The following is a 25580-nucleotide window of genomic DNA, read 5'->3' on the forward strand; positions in this document are numbered from 1 at the left end:
CTTAAATGCATATTAGTAAGTGGAATAAGGCAGTAAGAAAAGGCTATATACCGTGTGATTCCAACTGTGTAACATTCTGGAAAAAGGTAAAACTATGGAGACAGTAAAAGTAGCAGTGGTTGTGAAGATTAAGATAATGTAAAGCATTTTGTAAACTGAAAAGTAAATGAAATACCGTCCCCATAATGTTTTGGGACTTAAGGGTCTGAGGCTGGATAACTCTTTCTGTATTTTTCTGTACTTTGTAAAATTTTGGGGTGGAAGCTTAAATGGTATTTAAGAAATCCAAACATTATATTCAGAACCCCTAAGTTCCTAATTGTGCCACATTTACTGCTGTTTTGAAATGACAAAAGAAGAAAATCTTTAGAAGAGAGGGGACTCCATAAACTTCAGATTCCAAGTATCTTCAGAGCAAGACATCCAGTGTGACTTTCCTGTTACTCCAGAATTATAGTCGAGAACAAAAGGCACTGAGTCCACCTCCTTTTAAGTACAGTGAAGAAGCCTGAAGTTGACAGCAACCACCAGATGCAAAGCAGGTTCTCTGTGCACTGGTTACCGGTTCAGTCCACGGCATTTTGGACTGCACTTTTCCTATATCCAGTGTCCAGTGACACAGAACACTCACACACAAGTTACATGAAGTGAGTTTATTACAGACAGGCAGCAAGGGACAAGAGAAGCATAAGTCATAATGACCATATCTCTCAAGGCTGAGGAAAACGGCTTAGGGAGGATGGCGTCTCATTGGCTCGTGCACCGCTTGCACTGCAACTGAGGGACCCCAGAAAGCAGTTTGCTCTCAGTTTTAACCACAGGGAAATGGAATGTGCTGGGCTAGTACTAGTTGAAGGACATCCTATTTCTAGAAGAGACTGGAACACAGCCTAGGTTGTTCTGGTCAGTTCTTCCTTGTCTACAGTATATTGCATTCCAACACATTCTACAGTTATTCTCGAGAACTACAAGTGAGAAAAGGGGAAGAAACTGTGTTGGTTCAAGGCCACCCAGAGAACTATTCTGTATGAGACACTTCCAACCCTAGCCTACTAACAGCTGACAAAGAAGAAAAGTGGTACCACCGCCCCACCACTCTTTAGGAGGTTGAACATCCTGGGAGTTAGGGGACCTGCTACTAGGAGGAAACTGTAGGAGGAAAATAAGCAAAGAAATGGCTTGGGAGAGATGCCAGGATCTGCATGTTGGTGTGTCAGATGGACATGTGGCCAGAATCCTTTTGCTTAAGTTTGCAATTCAAAGAAATACAGGGGCCGGGCGCAGTGGCTCACACCTATAATCCCAGCACTTTGGGAGGCCAAGGCCGGCGGATCACCTGAGGTCAGGAGTTCATAGACCAACATGGTGAAACCCCGTCTCTACTAAAAATATAAAAAATTAGCTGGGCGTGGTGGCAGGCACCTGTAATCCCAGCTACTTGGGAGGCTGAGGCAAGAGAATCGCTTGAACCCAGGAGGTGGAGGTTGCAGTGAGCCATGATTGTGCCATTGCACTCCAGCCCGGGAAACAAGAGCGAAACTCGGTCTCGGAAAAAAAAACAAGAAAGAAAGAAAAGAAAAAAGAAATACAGAAGATAGAACCTGTCTGCGCCTGCACACCTGAGAGCAGGCCACAGGAACATGAGATTGATGTCTTTAATCTTGTCAGAACCGATAGACATTGAGGCAAAGAAGTGAGTACTTTACAGAAATGTGGCAAGGTGTCAGCATGGGAGGTGGGGTGGGGTCTGCAGAATACATGGCCAAATCTCAATGGGACACCGGTGTCTAGGGAGCTTCCTTAACAAGGATCATGTAGCAGCATAAACTGCAGCAATGGACAGCGAGGAAGAAGACTGTAGGCTTCCCTGATCGTGGCCTTTCGCCTCTCCTCCTTTGTCCATCATCAGAGGAGCTACTGCAGAGGAGACCAGGAGAGAAACAAGTGTGTGAAGGGTATGCCTGGTGCCCAGCCCTCAGTTCTTCAGGCTGCACTGCCAAAGGGAGGAAAATTGCACTGCGAAAGGGAGATGGACATGAGATTCAACTTTTAAAGTAAAGTTAAATGAGTCTTAGAAACCAAAATGAGAACAGTTGAAAAAGGGACAATGTTAGAAAAATTAAGTCACATAGCCAAGACGTGAACAGATGTTTCCCAGGGGGAAAAAGAGGCTCTAGCGAACTAAGAATAGGTAGGTATTACAAAAATGCAACTGTTTGCACACACACGTGTGTAAGTATGTGTGCATACATGTGTATGTGTAAACAGCTGCGTTTTTGTAATACCTCCCCAATCTTTACATATGTACTTATAGAAATAATATAAATATTATTGCACACACACATATATATGATGATAGAGGATGTGGCATGTAGGATGAACCTTGAGAAATGGGTTGGAATGTGGGCAATACCAAGTTGGGAACGAGGAATTCAGGAGAACAGCTTGAACAAAAAGGGCAAAGACAGTAGAGACTTGCCGCGGGGAAGTACAGAACCATTCTAGAGGACCACTTCGAAGTCCAGATGGACAGAAACATTAGGGGATTAAAGGGGATGATAAGGCTTGGATGGGCAGTTTACCTCAAACAGTGGCGGTGACTGAAGTCAGGCACAATGTCTATTTTTCTCCCCACTGTAAACCCAACTCACAGCGGTTGGTCAAAGTCTTGCCGAATAAGTGAAAAAAAAAGAATGAAGTGACTGGACTACCAAGCTGTAGAGCCTTTCTTTTATGTACTAAGCGATGTACAGCCAAGAAAGGATACCTTAGATGAGAATGACATGGGTAGAGGGGTGTTTCAGGAACATGGCTAAAGAGTTTCGTTCCCAGCCTCAGCTGGGAGGCGAATAAAAGACAGTAGCAGGTCCACTCCAGCCTTTGAGGACACTTTTGGGAACCCTGGTGGATTCCCAGCCTCAACACTTACTGAGGGCTGCTTTCCACCCCTAGGTTCTTTCCTGCATTTGTAATTTCCGGTCCACTCAGGACACTTTTACTCCTCAGAAACCGTTTCTGGGGGGGCCGTGAGAGGAGACACTGTAAGACGTCCTGGACCCAAGGGACGCGCGGGTCCCCTGGAAACGCCCATCGCATGGACGACCGCACGTGCCTTGCTAGGGTTCCGTTCAGAAAATCCAGGGTCGTTCGCTCATCGCCCTCCACACGACCAGGGGGCGCTCGCGGTCTCCGCCCGGCTAGTTCGCAGGCGTGCGCCTTCTCTCACTGCGCCGGGCTGGGCCATATTCTCGGACCTAGAAGCCGCGTCAGAATTCCACGCTGGCCAATCAGAACTGTCCATGTACTAGTAGGGGCGGGGCTGCCAAGGGAGGAGGAAGATGGCGGCGGGGGCGAGGTGAGGTGTTGGCAGTGGAAAGGGGTTCGGGCTCGGGGGGCGGGGGGACGCGGAGCGATGGCCCGCGCCGGCCGTAGGGGCGGATAAAAAGCCGTCGCGCCGCGGGAGTGGGCGGGAGGGAGAGGTGGTGCCCGAGGGCCACAAGAGTATGACGGGGCTGTACGAGCTGGTGTGGCGGGTGCTGCACGCGCTGCTCTGTCTGCACCGCACGCTCACCTCCTGGCTCCGCGTTCGGTTCGGCACTTGGAACTGGATCTGGCGGCGCTGCTGCCGCGCCGCTTCTGCCGCGGTCCTAGCGCCGCTCGGCTTCACGCTCCGCAAGCCCCCGGCAGTCGGCAGGAACCGCCGTCACCACCGGCACTCGCGCGGGGGGTCGTGCCTGGCCGCCGCCCACCACCGAATGCGCTGGCGCGCGGACGGCCGTTCCTTGGAGAAGCTGCCTGTGCATATGGGCCTGGTGATCACTGAAGTGGAGCAGGAACCCAGCTTCTCGGACATCGCGAGCCTCGTGGTGTGGTGTATGGCCGTGGGCATCTCCTACATCAGCGTCTACGACCACCAAGGTGAGGCCCAGTGCGGTGGTGGGGGGTGGCCGAGGTGTCTTGGACCGCTGGACCGTCTGGCGGGTGGTGCCCAGGGCGTGAGTTGCCGCGGCCTCTCTGCAAATCACAGCGCTAGCGCTTTCGAGGACGGGAGACAAGCTTTATTGAACACCTACTAAGTCGCTGGATTTGACTCGGTCGCTTTTTAACGTTTTAAAAATACTCCTTGGCCAGGCGTGGTGGCTCATGCCTGGAATCCCAGCACTTTGTGAGGCCGAGGCGGGCGGGTCATCTGAGGTCGGGAGTTCGAGACCAGCCTGACCAACATGGAGAAACCTCGTCTCTACTAAAAATACAGAATTAGCCGGGCGTGGTGGCACATGCCTGTAATCCCAGCTACTAGGGAGGCTGAGGCAGGAGACTCGCTTGAACCTGGGAGGCGGAGGTTGCGGTGAGCCTAGATCGCGCCATTGCACTCCAGCCTGGGCAACAAGAGCAAAACTCCGTCTCAAATAATAATAAAAATAATAACAATAAAAATTAAAATACCCCTTATTCGTTATAGTAGCTCAGTAATGTAGATGGTATTTGTATACCCTTGTCTCTCAAGAGGGAGCAAGGTTTAAAAACATTAACTGATTTGCCCAAGGCCACAAAGATGGGGCCTTGGGCAATGGGGATATTGGAATTTTAGCCATTCTGTGCTTTTTCACAATCTTTGCCTTCAGTTACACCACAGTGTTTCTTTAAGAGAGCTTCCAGGCGCTGTTCTTAAGTCGCAGTCTGGCTATAGAGGACATAGGCATGGGCTGTGTTAGGTACTGCAAATGGGATTGGTTGGAGTCAGGTGGTATTTGAACTGGGTTTATGAAAAATCTGTGAGAGATTGGATAGGCAGAAAAGAAAATGGTCCCTTTCTGTCTTGGAAGCCTGGGATGGTTTGTGATCCTTCATTATCAGTGCCCAACACAGTACTTGATAGAATTCTCCTCTCATACGTTTTGAGTTTTTGTAAGTACAAAAATTCAATACTGATTGGGTAGCTACAAACCTAAAGCCCTGTGCTAGGCACATTCCTTAGAATCTTGCATTTAATTCCATGGACTCTCAGGCTTGTTAGGAGGTAGGCACATGCTCACATATTTGATGTGGTTAATAACAATAAGTGTTGAGAGTAAAGTTACTACTGTGAGAAGAGAGGAGAGAAATTGTGAATGAAGGAACTTGAGAAGTTCATGCAGTGGAGGTGGGATTTAAGCAGGACCTGGAAGAATAGGTAGGAGATAAGTTGAGGAATACTCAGGTTTGGGATGTCAGGTTTGGGTTTCAATCAGATCTTGAAAGCATTGGGATTTCTTTAAAGATAAAGATGTGAGAAGAATGTTTAGGAGTATTGGTATGAAGGGAAGAAAATGAAAGTTTTATTCATTTTCAATAAATTACCTGTGTGCTCTAGAAAAGCATAAATCTTTGTCAAATAGGTAAATTTAAGTGCAGGGTTTTGTCAGAAAGGGTAGGAATAGGCCAGACAGTAACTCTTACAGGGGGATCTCTGATTGCCCTATCTTTACTGCAGCCCGCAAGGAACGTGATGACGCAGTAGCCTGTCATCACCAAATAATGGTTTGCCCTGTAGGGTAAAGTTTGATATATTCAGGGACTGACATTTATGGAACTTGCTAAAGAACTCAGCAGACCAATAGTAGTCATGAGACTGTTAGGAGATGACACAATCCATGCCTAAACCGATACAACCAGTATTGTCTGGCGAAAAAAAATAAGTGAAGCAAAAGTGGACATCAAAGACATTAAGCAATGTGGTGGATTGATGTATAGCCAGGTGATTTAAAGCAAGTATCTTTTAAAGCAAGTATCTTTATCTTCCAGTAGGGAAGGAAAATGTATAGCTAAATTGTTTGACTTGATGACTGTGCCTACCAGTACAGACTATAATGTTGCCACATTTCCTTGTTCTGGCATTTCCTGTGTTTAAATTGCTGATGTGATTCAGAAGTATCCTGTGTCACAGTTGCTAAAAGAAAAATGATTGCTAATTAAGAGGAAGAAGTAAGCTAAGCCAAGTTTTGACTGAGAACTGAAAGGCACCTTAAGGAGCATTTTCAGTGAAAAGGCTTACAGAATTTTGTGTCTTAACTGTAAAATAATTTTTTTGTTTGTTTGCTTTTTAAAGGAATAAGGAATAATATTCCTGAAATAAGAGATCTTCAATTAGTCCATTCTTGGTTTTGATTCGTTCATGCATTCATTTACAGGTGACAGTCGGGGTCTGTTAAGTACCAGATACTCTTCCAGACATGGGAATGCAGCAGTGTACTCATGGAACTTAGATCTCAGTGGGAGTCTGACAAATAATATACGTGGGTAAATATGTAGTAATGTAAGTGCAATGAGGAAAAATAAAGCAGGGAAGGGAAGATAGGAATGTTGAAAAGTCAGTGGTGTAGGAAGGGGTACAGTTTTACGTAGGGAGGCCAAGGAAAGGCTTAGTAACTTTGAATATAGACTTGAAAATATAGGCCCTGTGGATATGTAAGAATTACTCAGAGGGAGTATAGACACATAAGTTTTATTTAGTGTTTCTTTTTTTTTTTTTTTTTTTTTGAGATGGAGTCTTGCTCTGTCGCCCAGGCTGGAGTGCGGTGGTGCAATCTAGGCTCACTGCAACCTCTGTCTCCCAGATTCAAGCAGCTCTCCTGTCTCAGCCTCCCTGAGTAGCTGGGACTACAGGTGTGCACCACCACACCCTGCTAATTCTTGTAGTTTTAGTAGAGACAGGGTTTTGCCATATTGGCCAGGCTGGTCTCAGATTCCTGACCTCAGGTGATCTGCCCGCCTCAGCCTCCCAAAGTGCTGGGATTACAGGTGTGAGTCACTGCACCCGGCCATATTCAGTGTTTCTAAATACACATCTATTTAAGCTTCTTTTTAGATAGATAGATATGTAACATGTAAAAAATCCTGTTGACATAAATGCCACTGGGATACAAGAAGTACAAGAAATGGTGTTTCTTAAGGAGTTTCCACTCAAGTAATGATGTCCATTAAAAATTAACACAAGCTAATATAGAAATGCTAAGTGAATGGCAGAGACTTTATTTAAGGAGGAAAAAATGGAAAATTTCCCAGGTTACCCCCATATTTGTCTGGTAAGGAAGGGAGCAACACCTGAGCTGGACCTACTCACAAAGATAGAATTGGGATTGGCGTGAACAGTGTTCTCTGTGTGTGTGAATGGGGATTTCACTAATGGCAGCATTCCCATTAGACTAGCTTCAGTAATAGCGTTGAGTAGAGTGTTGGGAGCAGTGAATATAGTAGGTTGATTTATGTAATGAACAGTTGGGAAATGAGGTAGGATGAAGTCTTGGACAGTTATTCTGGTTATCTGTTGCTTTGTAGAAATCTACCCAAAGCATAGTGTTTTAAAACAACAATTTATGTATTGACTTAGTTCAGTTGGGCAGTTTTTCCTTTGGGTCACTCATAAGCTTTCATTCAGATAGAGTCTGGGACCTAAAGGTTTCTCCTTGTGTCTGGTGCCCGGTTTTTGATGGCTGAAATAGATGGGGCAGGTTTGTCATCTGGCTTCACATGGTCTGGAGGTTGTGGCTAGCTTGGGCTTTTTCTTTTAATAGTGGCTTCAGGGTAACCAGTTAGCTAACTTCCCGCAGAATGAATGTTTCCAGAGACTTAGCCAAAGGCTGAAGCTGAGAGATGTCTTAGGACCTAACCTAGGAAATCACGCAGTGTTATTTTTTCTATGTTCTCTTGGTCAGAGAAGTCTCACGTCTGTTCTGCATCAAGAAAGTGGAGAAATGGACTTCACCTCTCAATGAGAAAATGGCTTGTGTAGAAAGGTTGGGTGAGGATTTGAAGGGGGATTGAGGGGCAACCACTTTGAAGACAAGCTTACCACCTCACATTTTCTCCTGTCCTACACCCCTTTGCCCTCAAATTTGTATTTAAATTCGTTCTAATTATGGTTGAATCTAGATAATAATATTTAATCCTTAGACTAAAAGATCTATTATATTGACGTTGATTTGACTCTGCCAGCAAACTGATCTTTATGTTTTTCATTTACCTGCAATATTTCTTAATTATAATAGAGTCTGCAAGTAATTCTTCCATCTTTCAGAAATTTGAGTTGTTCTCTCAGGTCAGTGATCAGGAATTTTTTGAGCTCAGAATTCTAGCAAGGTTTTGCTGTTCTGTCTATATGATTATAATTTAAGAAATGACCGTAACTGGGATGGTACAAGAACCAGGGGTTGGGGTAAATGGATTTTGTCGTTCTAGTCTTAGCAGTGTTGTTTGCCTGTGTCTCACATGCACGTACACTTGGCTCCAAGTTATCTGGATATGTATTGTTATCTTAAGTGATGGAACTTGTTCTTATTTCCTGGCTTTATTGTGCCTTGCTGGGAACCTTGCTGTGGGTCAGTACTTTTCAAAAGCTGTCTGTGGACCATCTGTGAATTAGTCATTGGGGATGCTTATAAAAAATACAGGTTCGACACATTTAGTAATCAAACTTAATGAGGGAACTGGGACCTGGGCATCTCTGTTTTTATCAAGCTACCTATGTGATACTTCTGCACACTGAAGTTTAACCCTAACGCAGATCAAAGGATACTCTGCTACTTACCTTACATTAGATTATTTGTATTTCATGTTCCTTTTCATGATTGAGGATAATTTGGGATAGGCCTTAGGATTATTTGCTGTAAATTGGAATGAACCAGAATAAGGCATTGCCTTCTGTGTGAGAATTCAACAGTAACACAACAGATTTTTTTTTTGTGCTGCTCTTTCTAGCGTTATTTCCTTAGTTTATTTAAATCGAAGCTAGGTTTCTTTTGAATTGGTTTTTGCATACAAGTTTCTCACAGTAACATTTTAAAAGTCTGCCCAGTGTATCCCACCTTTTCAACCTGTTTCTCAGTGCTTTGCATACCTTTTGCTACGTCTGTATTTAGATTATTTAATGTTCTGTCTTCCTGGAACTCCCTCTTCTCCTTTTTTCTGGCAAATGGCTATATGCCTACCAAGAGGCTATTGTCGATCTTTTCTGAGTCAATCCTAAATATCACCTTGTATATTTTTGCCTTTCTTGAGTATTCACTCCCTTCCCTATCTTACTGTATCTCTGAATCTCCTCAGAACTTCAAACATCTCTAAAGGTACTTCTGTTCTCCGCTTTGTATAGTTATATTTGTATGTATATGTACATAAACTTTCTTACTGGTTTATAAACTCCACAGATACTATCCATCTTTCTCATTTTTGCTTTTCTTACAGAGTGTGTCTTGGTGTTATGCATGTAATGAATAGTTAATATGTGTTCTTTGAATTCAGAGAAGGGCTGCATTTCCTGTAGATAAGAATAATGAACTGAGCTGCACTTTGTGTTTCCCAACATAATACCCAGAAGCCTTAAAGTAATGGAGGAAAATGAACCGAGTTTACCCTAGTTTACTTAGTTGGCACAGTGACGCAGATACTATTGAGAAGTATGATTTTCTTAAATTTATTCTCCTTATGTTGAAATACAGAGGTGCCGGAAATATTGGAAGTCTAAATATTGTGATTACGTTTGACATACTGAATAGTACAACCTAGTGTTTATCTTCCCTCATGTGAAAACTCATGTAAGGGAGCAGTCTATTTTTAATCTCTACCTTTGTGTAGCTCACGTCTTGTACAGAATTTCACGTTTATCTTAACGTCCTGAAATGTCCTCTTCACCTTTTTCTGGCAAAGGGCTAGCTACCTGTCAAAAGACTGTTGATTCTTTTTTTTTTTTTTTTTTGAGATGGAGTCTGGCTCTGTCGCCCAGGCGGGAGTGCAGTGGCGTGATCTCGGCTCACTGCAACCTCTGTCTCCAGGGTTCAAGCTGTTCTCCTGCCTCAGCCTTCTGAGTATCTGGGATTACAGGCATACGCTACCATGCCCGCCTAATTTTTCGTATTTTTAGTAGAGATGGGGTTTCACCATGTTGGCCAGGCTGGTCTTGAATTCCTGACCTCAAGATGCACCTTCCTCAGCCTCCCAAAGTGCTGGGATTACAGGTGTGAGCCATCGTGCCCAGCTTGTTGGTTCTTGTAAGTCCATCTGAACTATCATCCTGAAGTGGCCTCTCTTGACTGTTCCATCCCCAGTCTTATTCTGTCTTTGAAAAATTCTATCCCACTTTTGTTAACTTCTTAAATGACTTTATTCTGTAGGTACCCTTTTGTTTAACTGTAGTACTGGATATGTGTATTAAAGTAAACCTTGGCTGAATGTGGTGGCTCATGCCTTTAATCCCAGCACTTTAGGAGGCTGACATGGGAGGATTGCTTGAGCCCAGGAGTTTAAGACCAGCCTGGGGAATATAGTGAGACCCCATCTCTGAAAAATAAAAATAAAAAATTAGCTAGACATGGTGCGTGCCTATAGTCCCAACTCCTCAGGAGGCTGAGGTGGGAGGATCACTTGAGTCCTGGAGGTTGGGGCTGCAGTGAACCATGGTTGCAGCACTGTACACTAGCTGGGGTGAAAAAGTGAGACCCTACCTCAATCAATCAATCAATCAATCAATCAATCAAACCTGTATCTTAGTAGTAATAGTTATCCTTTGTTGAACTTTTACTCTGTGCTGGATACCATAGAAAAGTGCCTTAAGTCGTTAGCAGTTTTACAGATAAAGAAACTGAGAATTTAAAAGCCAGGTTCCAAATCTAGTAAGGAGCAGATCTAGAATTTGAACCAAATTTTTATTCTGGAGCTTTTGTGCTTAACCATTACATTAGTTTGATTTCCACTGGTAAGAGAATGTGACCACAATAGTCACTTTTAGTACTATTTCTGATTGTTTTGGGTCATCTTAAAGCCTTGGTAAACAGGCACTTATCTACAGGTCATAGAAATTATTTGTAAAAGATATTTAAAGACTAATAGAAATTTCTTCATCCCACCAGTATATGTGTTCATCCTTTGAGTTATAGGACGCATTTTTTAAAAAACCAACTAAAAATTTCATGTTACGGTGCTCCAGCTTTGTGTTGAGTTGTTACTTTGTCAGGTGAGCAGATTCGGTAAATATATTCTCATTTTAAAAATGTGCAACCAGATGCCGAAAAAACCCACATGGCCTGTTCATTTTACATATCTTTTGTGCTGACAAGCTAGGACTTAAATCCAGCCCTCATTTTGTTATACTTTGTCACCATTACATATACCTGTTCTCTTACTACAGCATTGCAGTATAATTTTCTACAGTATAATTGTTGTTCTGTGAGGTGTCCTGAAGGGCTCTCTCCTGAAATAAAATAGCTTAATGGCCTATGTATTTTGTTATGATGTATTTTCTCTTGACTACTTCAGTCATGTAAAATTTTAATGGTAGATTTTTTTCACTGTAAATTATTGCTCCATAAATGTATGTTTTCTTCTCTGAAGATTGTTCTCTAGTCGTTTTATAATTGGGTTGTTAGAGGTAACTTAGGGGTCTAGTTCAAAAAGAAAAAGAGGTAGGCCAATTTTTTAGAACTGGCATTTATTTACAACCAGTGAAGTGCTTAATAATGAGGCGAGATTGTTTCAGTGCTTATCTCATTTTTTCCCTTGTTTGTTCATGTAAGTACTTGCTATTATTTCTTAAAAAGTCTGTTGCTGTAGAAGGGAATGAATAATCACAGTAAAAATTCTAGTTTCAGATTTAAAAGAAACAGTAAATGTATTTTAAAAGCCTCATTTTATAGACTTGATTATACATTTCACATACCTTTTAAAATAATCAGTATTTGAGGAATGCAGATAAGATTTACTGATGGAATACTTGTCTAATTGAACTCCTTGTTACTTGGTTCCCTTAATTTAAAGTCTTGCATGTCATGACTTTATTATTCAGTTAATGTGTAAGACTGAATACACTATGTAACCTAATAGGTAGATTAGGCAAATTCAATTCTACTCGGCTGTCTTCTAATCCATATGTCTGACTTCTCCTCCTCTGTTGTACTTTCAAATGTTGTGGTGTCCTAGAGTTTGCAGCTGTATGTATGCCCCTGTCTTTCTGTTATTCACTTTATTGCAACTACTCAACTCTGCTAGTGTAGCTAAAAAGTGGCCATAAGCAAATGTGGCTGTTTTCCATAGCAGTAGTTTGCTGACCCCTGTCCTGCAGATGATCTCCCCGAAGCCATGGCTTTAAATGTCATATGTGTGCTGACATGCAGGTTTGGGCTGGAAATACAGTACTGATATCTCCCATAATTCCAGACTTCTGTATCTAACTCCTTGCCTAACATCTACTTTTATTAGGTCAGTCCTATGCCTTATATGTCTAAAACAGTACTTTCGAGACCTAATCCTTGTTTTAGTCTCCATCGCGGCCACCCAAGTTTAAATTACCATTGTTCTTTCACCTGGATTACTGTCGTAGCCTCCTAATTGATCTCTAGTTTTCTATCCTGGTCCCTGTATAATCCATTCTTCACCTACCAGTGAGGTGATCTTTTTTTGATCGCATCATTCGGACTGAATAAAACCCTCCAACAACTTCTCGTTGTAGTTGGAATGCTTTCGAAGTTCATTACCAAGGCCCACAGGCCCCTTCATGTTATGGCCACAGCTGACATCTCTGGTCTCCATATGATACTCTTCTTTCCTCGAATGTGGTGAGAAACCTGACTGCTGAGAGAATATGCAATACAGTGATTGCTATAATAGCAATCACCTGGAAGTATTGATTTTTGTATTTTAAGAACTAAAAAAACAGCAAAAAACTTTTTGTTTCATACAGTTGTTAAAATAATCATCAGACTAGCACCAAGGAAGGATACATATTATGCAAGTAAAAAAAACAGTATACAAAATTGCATAATCACATACACTAGGATTACATATGCATGTGGACAAAGACTAGAAAATATGGAGAAGTAGAAATAGTTGTGTTACAATGGTAAGGTTAGGACATTCCAGCAGTTATGGGGAAGGTTAGGAAATATTCCCTTATTGTCTAAACATTGAACATCTTATTTTTTAAGGCTAGAATTTAAAACAAATGTTTCTTAGAATATAAAAGGAAGTCTTCATTTGGCCCTCGAAATGCATACCTGCTGTTTATTAAGAAATAAAAGCATGGTAGTCTTTCTGAGGTGTAAGTTTGCTAGAATAATTTTCTTCTTTCACGGAAGTTGAAGATTTTGCGGTTTTTCTTTTATGTTTTTCAACTTTTATTGTAGATTCGAGGGATATGTATGCAGGTTCCTTACCTTGGAAATTGAAGATTTTCTTGTGTGTGTTTTGTCATAAATGGCTATTTGATATATCTTTTCTTTCTTGTTTTTTAGAGACAGGGTCTTACTTTTTTGCCCAGGCTGGAGTGCAGTGGTGCAATCATAGTTAACTGCAGCCTTGAACTCCTGGCCTCAAACGATCCTCCTGCCTGAGCCTCCCGAGTAGGTAGTACTACAGGCACAAGCCACCATGCCTGGCTAATCTTTTTTTTGTAAAGACAGTGTCTTGCTACATTTCTCAGGCTGGTCTCAAATTCCTGACCTCAAGTGATCCTCCCATCTCAGCCTCCCAAAGTGTTTGGAATTACAGGCATGAGCCACCGTGCCCAGCCCATTTAACTTTTTTCTTATATTTCATGCAGTTTACATTTGGGAAATTGAGAGTACATGAAATATAATTTTAAAGAAACAAAACATAAAGTAAAATTCTTTAAGTCGTTATTGCAAAAACTTTAGATTCCTAAGTCACTCCTAAAGAATTCAAATATCTGTTTGCCCCATGAAACCTCCTTAAAAGGCTTTTAAAAAAGAGCTCTAGAGTCAGGACAATCACTTGAACCCGGGAGGTGGAGGTTGCAGTGAGCCGAGATCGCACCATTGCACTCCAGCCTGGGTGAGAGAGAGAGACTCCGTCTCAAAAAAATAAGCTCTAGTCCTAGTTTTCTTGAAAAATACTGCCCATTTATTAAAAGATAGGTTATATTTATTTTATAAAATTCAACTTTTTTGGAAGGGAGTTCAAAATTTAATTGTACGGTGGAGTTTAGTATTGTTCCTTTATCAGAGTTAGAAATAGTAACTGAACTGAATAATTAGAGGGGTACCTGGATTTCAGGCCAAATTCGTAGATGCTTGCCAAAGACAATTGTTTGACCTTTCTGGGTTTATTTCCTCACCTGTAAAAGGATGTGATAAAGTGATTCTTGAGGCACAGTACTATATAATTCTGTAAAATACTGTTTTCTTAAAAATTTGAGTATTTTCAAGTGTTTTCCCTTAATCAGTTATTTCTGAATGAATATGACCTTAGCTTCCTTTTACATAAAATAGCTTTCATAATAGTTTATTATTTTGGCTTTAGTTTAGATTCTAGAAGGGAAACAGGATGAATTAGATGAATTATATGAGAAAAAGAATCTGTACATATACTATGATATTACTAGGGGAATTGCCTGTTTTAGTCAAAGCCAACCTTATATCTTGTATTTCTTGTGTATCATGTGAAGAGTGTGTGTGTGTGTGTGTGTGTGTGTATGTGTGTGTGTGTGTAGACATTGAATCCTGAAGAAAATTGTAAGCTGATAATATTGCTTGTGATTACGTATAATCAGATTTCTGGGTGGGGGTCAAGTTATGAGTTATTGGGAATTATCTTGCCCATAGGGTGTTATCTACACTCACAGCAATTCTCAGAAACCATACCTTTAAATTTCATTTCTGCATCCATATCAACCAAGACAAAGATTCTGTTCCATTAACTGTATGAAAGTCTTTATAAGAGACGTTTTGCAATTGTGTCTCTCTGTAATATTCTTCCTTTTTTTTTTTTTTTTTTTTTTTTTGAGACGGAGTCTTGCTCTGTCGCCCAGGCTGGAGTGCAGTGGCACAATCTCAGCTCCCTGCAAGCTCCACCTCCCAGGTTCACGCCCTTCTCCTGCCTCAGCCTCCCGAGTAGCTAGGACTATAGGTGCCGGCCACCACGCCCGGCTAATTTTTTTGTATTTTTAGTAGAGACGGGGTTTCACCGTGTTAGCCAGGATGGTCTCGATCTCCTGACCTCGTGATCTGCCCACCTCGGCCTCCCAAAGTGAATATTCTTTCCTTTTAATGGAACTTTTGCCTGTGTGCAATAAGGAAGTGTCTGCTTTTTTGTGGCATGTTCCTGGAAACCTAAGAAAAATTCCATTCAGTGACATGTTCCTTTATGTTTCATTGTTGTTAAGCGGCACTTTGTACATTGGTAATTCAGTTGATTAAATAAACATTGAACTGCTATATGGAAAATATGGGAAAAGAGATGAGTAAGCCACACATTCACAAATAAGACTACAGTTTAGTCGAGGGGAGGGTGGAGAGATTTAAGCTATAATAAAAAGCAGAATATTAGTTTATTAACAATTTTAAATGAGTGTACACGGAGGAGCTGAGAGTGAAGGTAAGTCAGAGGAGGAATGGGGCACATCTGGCTGGGGAATTGGGAAAGGCCTCTTGAAGGTAAGCGACATTTCAGCTGGCCTATGAAGAATTAGGAGAATTTAATAGGCCTGGGCTTGGGGAAGTGGCATAAAGGATGGAGGTTGGAGTCACTCTATGTGTTTTTGAGGAACATAGGCAATTCTAATTTGTGGAGATAAAGTATTATTGAGAAATGGAAAACTTCATTTGATTTGTGTTCAGTAAGCCTGGAAACGTAGGCTGGAATGTTAATGTTGGACTGAGCAGTTTGTTCTTAATACACTAGGCATTTTAGGAGCCATTTAAGATACCGAAGTTGGAATGTGCCAGGATTGAATAAATCTGGTGTTGAAGCTAGCAGTACTTAATAGAAGGGGGCAGGAACACCCACAGAAGTTGCTTATAATATTATAAAGAAGTAGGCTGGGCTGGTTGCTCATGCCTGTAATCCCAACACTTTTTGAGGCCCGAGGAGGAAGGATCACTTGAGGGCCAGGAGTTAGAGATCAGCCTGGTCAACAAAGCAAAACCCTGTCTCTACAAAAATAAAATACTTAGCTGGGCACAGTGGTATGCACCTGTAGTCCCAGCTACTCAGAAGGCTGAGGCAGGGGAATCACTTGAGCCTAGAGGCTGGAGGCTGCAGTCAGCTGTGATAGTCCCACTGCACTCCAGCCTGGTTGACAGGGTGAGACCCTGTTTCTTAAAAATATGTATGTATATATATAATAAAGAACAGCACAATGGCTGGGAACCGTGTGGGCAATGGACAGAAAGGAATATGGATATAGGAAACATTGCTGTAAAAGAGTATATGGGCTTAGCATAATTAGTAGGGCTTTCGGGGGTGATAATGGGAGAGCAGAGAGGATGCCTGGGTGACTGGGCAGATACTCATGCCTTTTTTTAGAAATAGAGTATCAAGAAGGAGAGCTTTTTTTTTTTTTTTTTTTTTTTTAAATTATAAACCACTTTATAGCGGTTATGATTTTAAATCACCTGCTGTCCTGCTACCCCTATACATTTACTGTTCTCATTTTGGTTGTCCTCTTCCAGTCTTGTTCTTAAGTGCATGTAAGTTATACACTTAAAGTCCTGCTCCTTTTAATTTATTTTCTAACCTTGATGTCATGTAAGTGTTCTGAGAGCTAGCTTTATTAGATAAGCCACCAAGGTTTGGCTTTGTTCACTCTCAGGTGCCTACAAAACTTCAAGGTAGAATTAGATGTTTGAATGAACTAGGAATGTTAGGAACCAAATGATCCTGTTTCTACCTAAAATTTTAATGTTTTGTTCATCGTGGATACTTTGGCATTTTAATTTTTAAAGATACTGCATTGTTATTCGTTGTCTTAATTACTGAGCTTTTTTCGGCACCCTCTTAAATTTTTGCACCCCAAATTTTACCTCACCTATTTTTGTCTGGGCTTTTTTTGTTTTCAAGTCTTGCGAGTAGCTAGAATCAGAAAAGAAGGAGCACATGGACAGAAAGAGAGGGCTGAAACGGGAAACCTGAGGAATACTCTTTATTTAGGGTGAAAAGAAGAAGAGGATTCAGTGGAAAGTGAGAGTGGGCCATTCAAGGAGCCAGGTTACGTGTTGAATCAGGAAGAGAACATTGAGACAAGGTGAGATAAAGATAGAATTTTGAGAAGGAAGCATGGTGGTCATTAATGGTAATGCTTCAGAAAAACTGAGGAGAAAGAATTTTGAGAAGGAAGCATGGTGGTCATTAATGGTAATGCTTCAGAAAAACTTAGGAGGGAAGAATAAAGATTGAGGAGAGGTAGTGAATATTCTGGTGATAAGATTGTCATCCATTGCTTTGAAGAGGGCAAGAGTTCCTGAAAAGATTTACCATTTTAATCTGGAGGCTAAGGTAAATATGAACAAATTAGTGAGAACTGAAGGCTAGGTTTTTAAAAAGAGTAAAAGGAAGGGATTGGTGTGGTGTGAATAGACAAAGCAGGCTTTCCTAGTATTACCCAACACTATTAAAATGAATAAATCTTAGTTTTTAATGGGAAAGGGAGTCATTTACCATTTTATTTTTAATAAACTTACATGTCCTGGCTGGAGTGTTATGGAGATTTTTACATTTGTTTGTTCTCAAGTTGGAGTGCAGTGGCATGATCATAGCTCACTGCAGCCTTGAACTCCTGGGCTCAAGCAATCCTCCCACCTAGGCCTCTTGAATAGCTGGGACTAAGGGCGTGTGCCACCACATCCAGCTAATTTGAAAACTTTTTTTTTTTTGTAGAGACAAGGTCTTGCTATGTTGCCCAGGTTAGCCTCTAATTCCTGGCCTCAAGTGTTCCTCCTGCCTTGGCCTCCCAAAGTGCTGGGATTACAGGTGAGAGCCACTGGCACCCAGGCCATTGTTAAATTAAGAAATTTTTGAAATTCATATGGCTTCCACAATTTATACATACAATACAGACCAAAGTGTGGTCTAACTTGTGTAGATAGTTGGAAATCTTGTAAAATTTATAAGCCGGCATCATGTATTTTATATGCTTTTTGGAATATGTACTTTTTCTATCATACATGTGAATTTTATGATTGATTTGAGGATTATGATTATATCCTACACTTCTGCATTACTCCACAAGTATTACTGTTCTAAAGATTGCCATTCAAATAGCTACTGATATTAATCACCTTCCTTTAAAAATTTTGCTAATATTTAGTGATTTTTTTTTTTTTTTGCTTAATCTTGTTCTGGATATGGCTGTTTCAAAATGCTCACTTTTATATTTCCACACTTAGAGTCTTAGGATTTTAGACTTTCATAATAATTGTGGGCATTCATATGTAGTGCCATCTTAGTCTTCTACTTTTCTCTATATATACCTACTTATATTTGAAATCTTACTTATCGTGATTCTTGCGTGTTTGGCTCTCCCACATTGAGAAGGATGATTCCCAAGTGTATATCTGTGTCTCAGTTTCTGAGCTCCCATATTCTATCAGCAGACATTTATTTATTGTTTGCTCTGTGCCAGACACTGTGGTTGGCCCTGGTGAGCAAAACAGATAAGATCCCTACTCACATTGGTGCTTATATGACCTCTCTTGAACTCCTTCTGTATGATCCCTCTTAATCACTTCTATAGTAATCCCCACCTAAATTTTCTATCATCAGCTGTCTAAAACCGAATTTATCCTTTCCTTCCTCATCAGCTGTCTAAAACCGAATTTATCCTTTCCTTCCAACCACTTTTCTTTGTTGAATTTTCAACTTTTAAAAATGTTATTGGCCAGGTGCGGTGGCTCACGCCTGTAATCCCAGCACTTTGGGAGGCGAGGCGGGCAGATCATGAGGTCCGGAGGTCAAGACTATCCTGGCTAACACGGTGAAATCCCATGTCTCCTAAAAAAAATACAAAAAATTAGCCGGGCATGGTGGCGCATGCCTGTAGTCCCAGCTACTCAGGAGGCTGAGGCAGGAGAATCGCATGAACCCAGGAGGTGGAGGTTGCAGTGAGCCGAGATTGCGCCACTGCACTCCAGTCTGGGCGACAGAGTGAGACTCTGTCTCACAAAAAAAAAAAAAAGTATCATTTTCTGCTACCTAGGATAAAAGCCATGGAATTTTCTACATTCACTTCTAAGTCAGTCATGTACCATATTCTCTCAATTCTTCCTTTGTGATGAATCCTTTTTCCCCTCATCCCCTCAACAAATTATGTATGGACTAATACAGTAGTCTGCTGCTTGCCCTTCTATATGTGGTTGCCAGATTAATTCTTGTAAAGATATAAATTTTTATGTATTTCCATATTGCTCAGAAACTGTTGCTTATCCATTTGGCAGGCAGAATGAGATAAAAACTAGGACTGTCCTCTTACCAGTTTTTTCATATCCTTTGCATCAGCAGCATTGGTCTGTTTTTTTAACATTCCAAACTCATGCTTTTTCTTAAGCGTTTTTTCCCACCTGGTATTCTTCTGTTTAACCTTCTGAGTTCATCTCAGCTCATCTTATTTTATAAAGCCTTCCTCACCAAAGGAGACTACTTTTATAAGTACTGTTACACGTATACTTCTGGCTTGGCATTTGTATACAGTATATTCAGCAGGTTCTGTGCCATATAAATACACACACACACACACACACACACACACACACATAAAAGCTGGAAATTCTACAAAGAGAACTGGTTTGAAGGAAAAGATTTAAGCAGCTTTATATATATGTGTGTGTGTGTATATTAACCTGTGTTCTCTCTCCCAGTTATTTTGCTGAACTACTTTAAAGTCAGGCCTGACTGAGAGTACAGTGTAGGAACATTTGATAAAGATTAAAAAGGCAATGGCCACTAGAAAGCTGCCTCAGCAAATTGTCAACGACTTGTTCCTTTTTTTAGTTTGAGCTCTTACTAGTTTTACATTAAATGTATGTCACACAGTTCCTTTGTCTTTCTCAATAACATGACAGTAGTTAACAGTGTTAACTTTTCCCTGCATAGAGGACCATATATTTTATGTATTTTATTTCTGTGCTTTGTTTTAATTTACTAAATTGTTACTTTTTCTGTTCTCTACTTTTTATGTAATCCATATTACTTCTTCTTATGATTTAAAAAACTAATCAAATTGAAGCAATAGTATTTAATACAAGTAGTAAATCTGCAGAAAAGGTACATTAGACTGTGAGTGAGGAACACAACAGGCTGTAGACCCCTGCTGCAATTTATAATTTCTTGGAGAAGAACCTTAAAGAGTTCTTAAAGGCCTCAGTTTCTGAATCCACAAAGATTTTAAGTAAGTGATCTCTTAAAAGTCCTTTCTAAGTCTAAATTTCTGTCATATTCACATGCCACTACTTAAGTAGTTCTTCTGTTCTTTTTTTTCCTGGAAGGCAGACTCTTGTATTAACAAAGTTTTGTTGTCGTATTTTCCTTTTAGATTCTAGTTTAGGACTAGTCATTACAGCTTTGCTTGACATTTGTTCAGTACTGGATCTAGTGTTGTTTTCACAGCAAGCATTCACTTGAAGAGGAAAAATTAACCTAGTTGCGTTTTACTTGCCTTTTTCTTTTTTAAAGGTATTTTCAAAAGAAATAATTCCAGATTGATGGATGAAATTTTAAAACAACAGCAAGAACTTCTGGGCCTAGATTGTTCAAAATACTCACCAGAATTTGCAAATAGTAATGACAAAGATGATCAAGGTAAGCATGAGTGTATAATTGAACATGTGACATAGGAAGATGTGTGTTTCATGTTTCATGGCAATTTCTGTTACTCTGTCATTTATTCATTCACGTTGCTCTCTTAGTCTTTATTGTTAACATCTTTAATCATCAGATTTAGACTTTCCCATCTTAATCTTGGTAAAAAGTGAACACATTGTGAGGATTTTATTTAACCAGGCAAATTTTTTAACTGGTTCCACAGAAAATCCATAAAATGGACACATTTGTAGGGATATTGAAATGAATATATAAATAGAGGTACAACTGGTTGTTCTATGGCATGAGGGAAGAAATTGAATCTTTGCTGGACAAGAAAGAATTTGCGTGTCTATAGATAAGAATTTTGCAGTGTTATCTGAGAATCCCTATCAGTTGTAAGATAGCTCCTATAGAAGTAGAATTGATAAAAGGTGTGTATGCTATAGGCAATGCATATTCTACTGTAACAGTTTTTTCTTAGTCTTTATTTTTTCTTTTATTCTGTGTTACTGCTAACTGTATTGCAATTATAGAGGAAATTTTAGATGCATGAAAATTTGTTAGCTAGCCTGTAAAGCTTCTGTTTTCTAGAGGATGTAGTCACAATACATAGTCATTCTGAACACTTTGAAAAGAAGGCAGTGTATAAATTTATACATGGACGTGATTTGGGGTGCATAGATCCTTTCAGAGGAGAATAGCTAAGCATGTTTTGATATTGAAATTGAAGGGCTTAAACAATTCTTGTTTACTGTAAGAACTGTATGTTTATTTTGGCCTAAACCGTATATTTCTTAAAACTGATTTTGAAATAGACTTGTAAGAGAGTGTTTTTAAAATACATTGTTTTTTCTTCCAGTTTTAAATTGCCATTTGGCAGTGAAGGTGCTGTCCCCGGAAGATGGAAAAGCAGATATTGTGAGAGCTGCTCAGGACTTTTGCCAGTTAGTAGCCCAGAAGCAAAAGAGACCCACAGATTTGGATGTAGATATGTTAGGCAGTTTACTTAGTAAGTTTTTTATATATATACATATATGTGTATATGTATGTGGTGTGTGTTTAGTTTTGTCACAGAAGGATATAGTATGAAAGGAAATATTTGTTTCTTTCACACTATAAAGCCTGATTCTTTTAGTTGCTATACCTGTTAAATTTCTGAAATTTAAAGACCTATGTGAAAATGGTTTCGAGACAATGAGATTTGTAGCCACTCACTTGCATGAGGATTTAATGGTAAAGGGGACGACCTCTGAGGATCTTTTTTGTAGTGATGACTATTCTTGAAAATAGGACTTCTGCTTGTTAGCCTTCCTCTCCCTCTTCCCCTTTCTTTTTAGTTTGAACTTTCCCTTAACTTTGAACTTAATCTTTTTATGAGGTGATCCCAGGAATATAACCTATAATCTTACTGTTACCGTGATTCCTTTTTAATTATTCTTTCTATTATGCTATACCAAATATACAACTGTATTTGTCATGTTATACCAAATATAACTTTTTTTCTTCAACTGTTTAAAAAAGCTTTTGGTTTGCTTATTCTCTCTAGAGAATTCCCTCTAGGACCTTTTTGCCTTACCATCATGGTCCTTCTTGCTTACTAGCATTAGCCTTGATCCTTTTGAAGAAAGACAGTCTCTCTAGTAGATTCATGTTCATTAATAGTTTCTATAGACATACAGTTTTAGACATTCATTCGTTTTTTATTACTTAGAATATCCATTTACTTATTAATCATGCATTTTCAGGCTGGATGGGGTGGCTCACACTTGTAATCCCAGCACTTTGGGAGGCTGAGGCAGGTGCATCGCTTGAGCACAGGAGTTTGAGACCAACCTGGGCAACATAGCAAAACCCCATCTCTACAAAAAATAAAAAATTAGCCAGGCATGGTGGCTCATGCCTGTGGTCCCAACTACTCAGGAGGCTGAAGCAGTAGTATACTTTGAGTTCAAGAGGTAGAAGTTGCAGTGAGCCAAGATCGCATCAGTACACTCTAGCCTGGGTGACGGAGTGAGACCCTGTCTCAGAAAAAGAAAAAAAGAAAAAGAAATGCATTTTCTATCTAACTTACTTATTTACTTAACTCTCCATTCTTTGTTTCTTCCATTTTGACATGTGTCCATCACAGAGCAGAGTCCATATCCCGCTTCTTGGTTTCGCTAACTTCCTACTTTTGTTGACTACTCGTTTCCTACCCTACTCTTTGTATTCTCTGTCATTGCCTAATTATATTCAGGCTCAGTTAGTAGTACACTATTATGAGAGCTCTCTGCTCAGATGTTACTGGGATGTTGACTGTTTCCTGCACCGTATGAGGTCCTAATAAGAGAGTAATTTCTTAAGGACATTCTAAAAGTTGATGGAGATCCAAAGATGACCTTCAGGTAGTCCATGGGAAAGCGCTAATGTTTATTAAGCCCAGGTGTTGCCTGCAGGCATTGTAGGCTTAGGGTACATGAAAATGTACACAATTCTTAACTCATTAATTTGACAGAAGCAAGCATTCTGAATACCATCACCCCCAAAGTTCCTTTGTGACTGCTTTTAGTCCCCACTCCTGCCCCCTAAACCAGCAACCACTGGTCTGGCTTCTGACTATGCTGTTGCTTTTTCTATGAATTTTATATAAAAGGAGTCATACAATATATAGTCTTTTATGTCTTGCTTTGTTTACTTACTGTAATATTTTTGAGGTTCATCTATGTAAAATACATTAGTCATTCATTATTTTTTATTGGTGAGTAGTATTTTCTAGATATACTACATTTTGCTCATGCATTCATCGGTTAATGCATATTTGGTTTGTTTCCAGTTTTTGAATAATGCCGTATGACCATTTGTGTACAAGTTTTTGTGTGGATGTTTGTGTGTTTTCAAGAATTCAGAAAGTCAGAATTCTATCAGATAAATTTAACAAAGAAAGTGAAATAATTAAAAAGAATCAAGCAGAAATTCTGGAGTTGAAAATGCAGTTGACATACTGAGAATGCATCAGAGTCTCAACAGCAGAATTGATCAAGCAGAAGAAAGTTACAAACTTGAAGATAAACTATTTACAAATACACAGAGGAGACAAAAGAGTGAAGCACACTTAAAAATCTAGGAAAAAGCCTCTTGAGGGCAAATCTGAGTTATTGGCCTTAAAGAGGAGATAGAGAAAGATGGGGTACAAAGTTTATTCAAACTTAGAGAACGTCCCAAACCTAGAGAAAAATGTCAGCATTCAACTACAAGAAGATTATAGAACACCAAGCAGATTTAACCGAAAGATGACTGCTTCAAGGCATTTAATAATCAAATTCCCAAAGGTCAAGGATTAAAAAAAAAAAAAGGATTCTAAAAGTAACAAGAGAAAAGAAACAACATACAATAGAGGTTCCATATATCTGGCAGCAGACTTTTCAGTAGAAACCTTACAGACTGGGAGAGTGGCATAACGTATTTTAAAAAGTGCTGAAGGAAAGAAACTTTTACCCTAGAATAATAGTATGCCCAGTGAAAATATCCTTCAAACATGAAGAAGAAATAGACTTTCCCAGACAAACAAAGCCAAGAGATTTTATCAGCACCACACCTGCCCTGCAAGAAATGCTGAGGGGAATTCTTTAATCAGAAAGGAAAAGATGTTAATGAGCAATAAATCATCTGAAGGTACAACTCTCACTGGTGATAGTTAAGTACACAGAATATTACAGAACTGTAACTGGTATATAAAACTACTGTCAAATAAAAAGACCCTGATGACCCAGTCAATAATAATAACTAAAACAACTTTTCAAGACATAAGACAGTACAATAAGATACAAATAAAAACAACAGAAAGTTTTAAAATGGGGAGATGAATGTAAAGTGTACAGTTTTTATTAGTTTTCTTTTTGCTTATTTGTTTATACAAGCAGTATTGTTATCAGCTTAAAATAATGGGTTATAAGCTGGTATTTGAAAGCCTCATGGTAACCTCCAATCAAAACACTTAAAAGAGATACACAAAAAATAAAAAGCAAGAAATTAAGTCATACCACCAGAGAAAATCACCTTCCCTAGAAGGAGGACAGGAAGGAAGTAAAGAAGGAAGAGAAGACCACAAAACAACCAGAAAACAAATAACAAAATGGCAGGAGCAAGTCTTTATCAATAATAACATTGAATGTAAGTAGATTAAACTCTTCAAAAGACATACAGTGGGCGGATGGATAAAAAACAAGACCCAATGATCTGTTGCCTACCAGAAACATACCTCACCTATAAAGACATATACAGACTGAAAATAAAGGGATGGAAAAAGATATTTTATGCCAATGGAAACCCAAAAAGCAGGAGTTATACTTATATCAGAGAAGAGATATTTCAAGACAAAAACTCTGAGACAAAGAAGTTCACTATCTAGTGATAAAGGGGTCATTTTAGCAAGAGGATATAACAATTGTACATACATATGCACCCAACATTGAGAACCCAGATATATAAAGCCAATATTAATAGAGCTAAAGAGAGAGAGATAGACCCCAATACAATAATAGCTGGAGACTTTAACACTGCACTTTCAACACTGGATAGATAAAGACAGAAAATCAACAAAGAAACATTGAACTTAATCTGCACTGTAGACCAAATGGATCTAATAGATATTTACAGAACATTTTATCCAGTGGCTGCAGAATATACATTCTGCTTGTCCGGACATGAAACATTCGCAAGGAGAGACCATATGTTAAGCCACAAAACAAGTCTAAAACATTCACAAAATTTGAAATAATATCAAACATCTTCTCCGACCACAATGGAATAAAACTAGAAATCAATAACGAGGAATTTTGGAAACTATACAAACACATGGAAACTATATCAATATGCTCCTGGATTACCAGTGGGTAACTGAAGAAATTAAGAAGGAAATTGAAAAATTTATTGAGACAAGTGATAATAAAAATACAACATACCAAAATGTATGGGATGCAGCAAAGCAGTACTAACAGAAAACTTTAAAAATCAGAGCAGAAATGAATGAATTTGAAATGAAAAAG

The 25580-nt window shown here is 39.7% G+C and overlaps 1 protein-coding gene across 1 annotated transcript in view; it reads left to right on the forward strand.

Moving 5' to 3' along the window:
• The first annotated feature begins 3368 nt into the window (after window positions 1-3368).
• Window positions 3369-25580, forward strand: part of NUS1 (NUS1 dehydrodolichyl diphosphate synthase subunit) — a 32293-nt gene continuing 10081 nt past the window's right edge. The window contains exons 1-3 of the mRNA XM_008007227.3: window positions 3369-3918; window positions 20428-20553; window positions 21416-21565. Coding sequence (XP_008005418.1) covers window positions 3504-3918; window positions 20428-20553; window positions 21416-21565 — 691 coding nt within the window. The 5' untranslated portion in view covers window positions 3369-3503. The remainder of the gene's footprint in view (window positions 3919-20427; window positions 20554-21415; window positions 21566-25580) is intronic.

This window comes from Chlorocebus sabaeus, chromosome 13 (genome assembly GCF_047675955.1).
Source record: "Chlorocebus sabaeus isolate Y175 chromosome 13, mChlSab1.0.hap1, whole genome shotgun sequence".
Taxonomy (NCBI): Eukaryota; Metazoa; Chordata; class Mammalia; order Primates; family Cercopithecidae; genus Chlorocebus; species Chlorocebus sabaeus.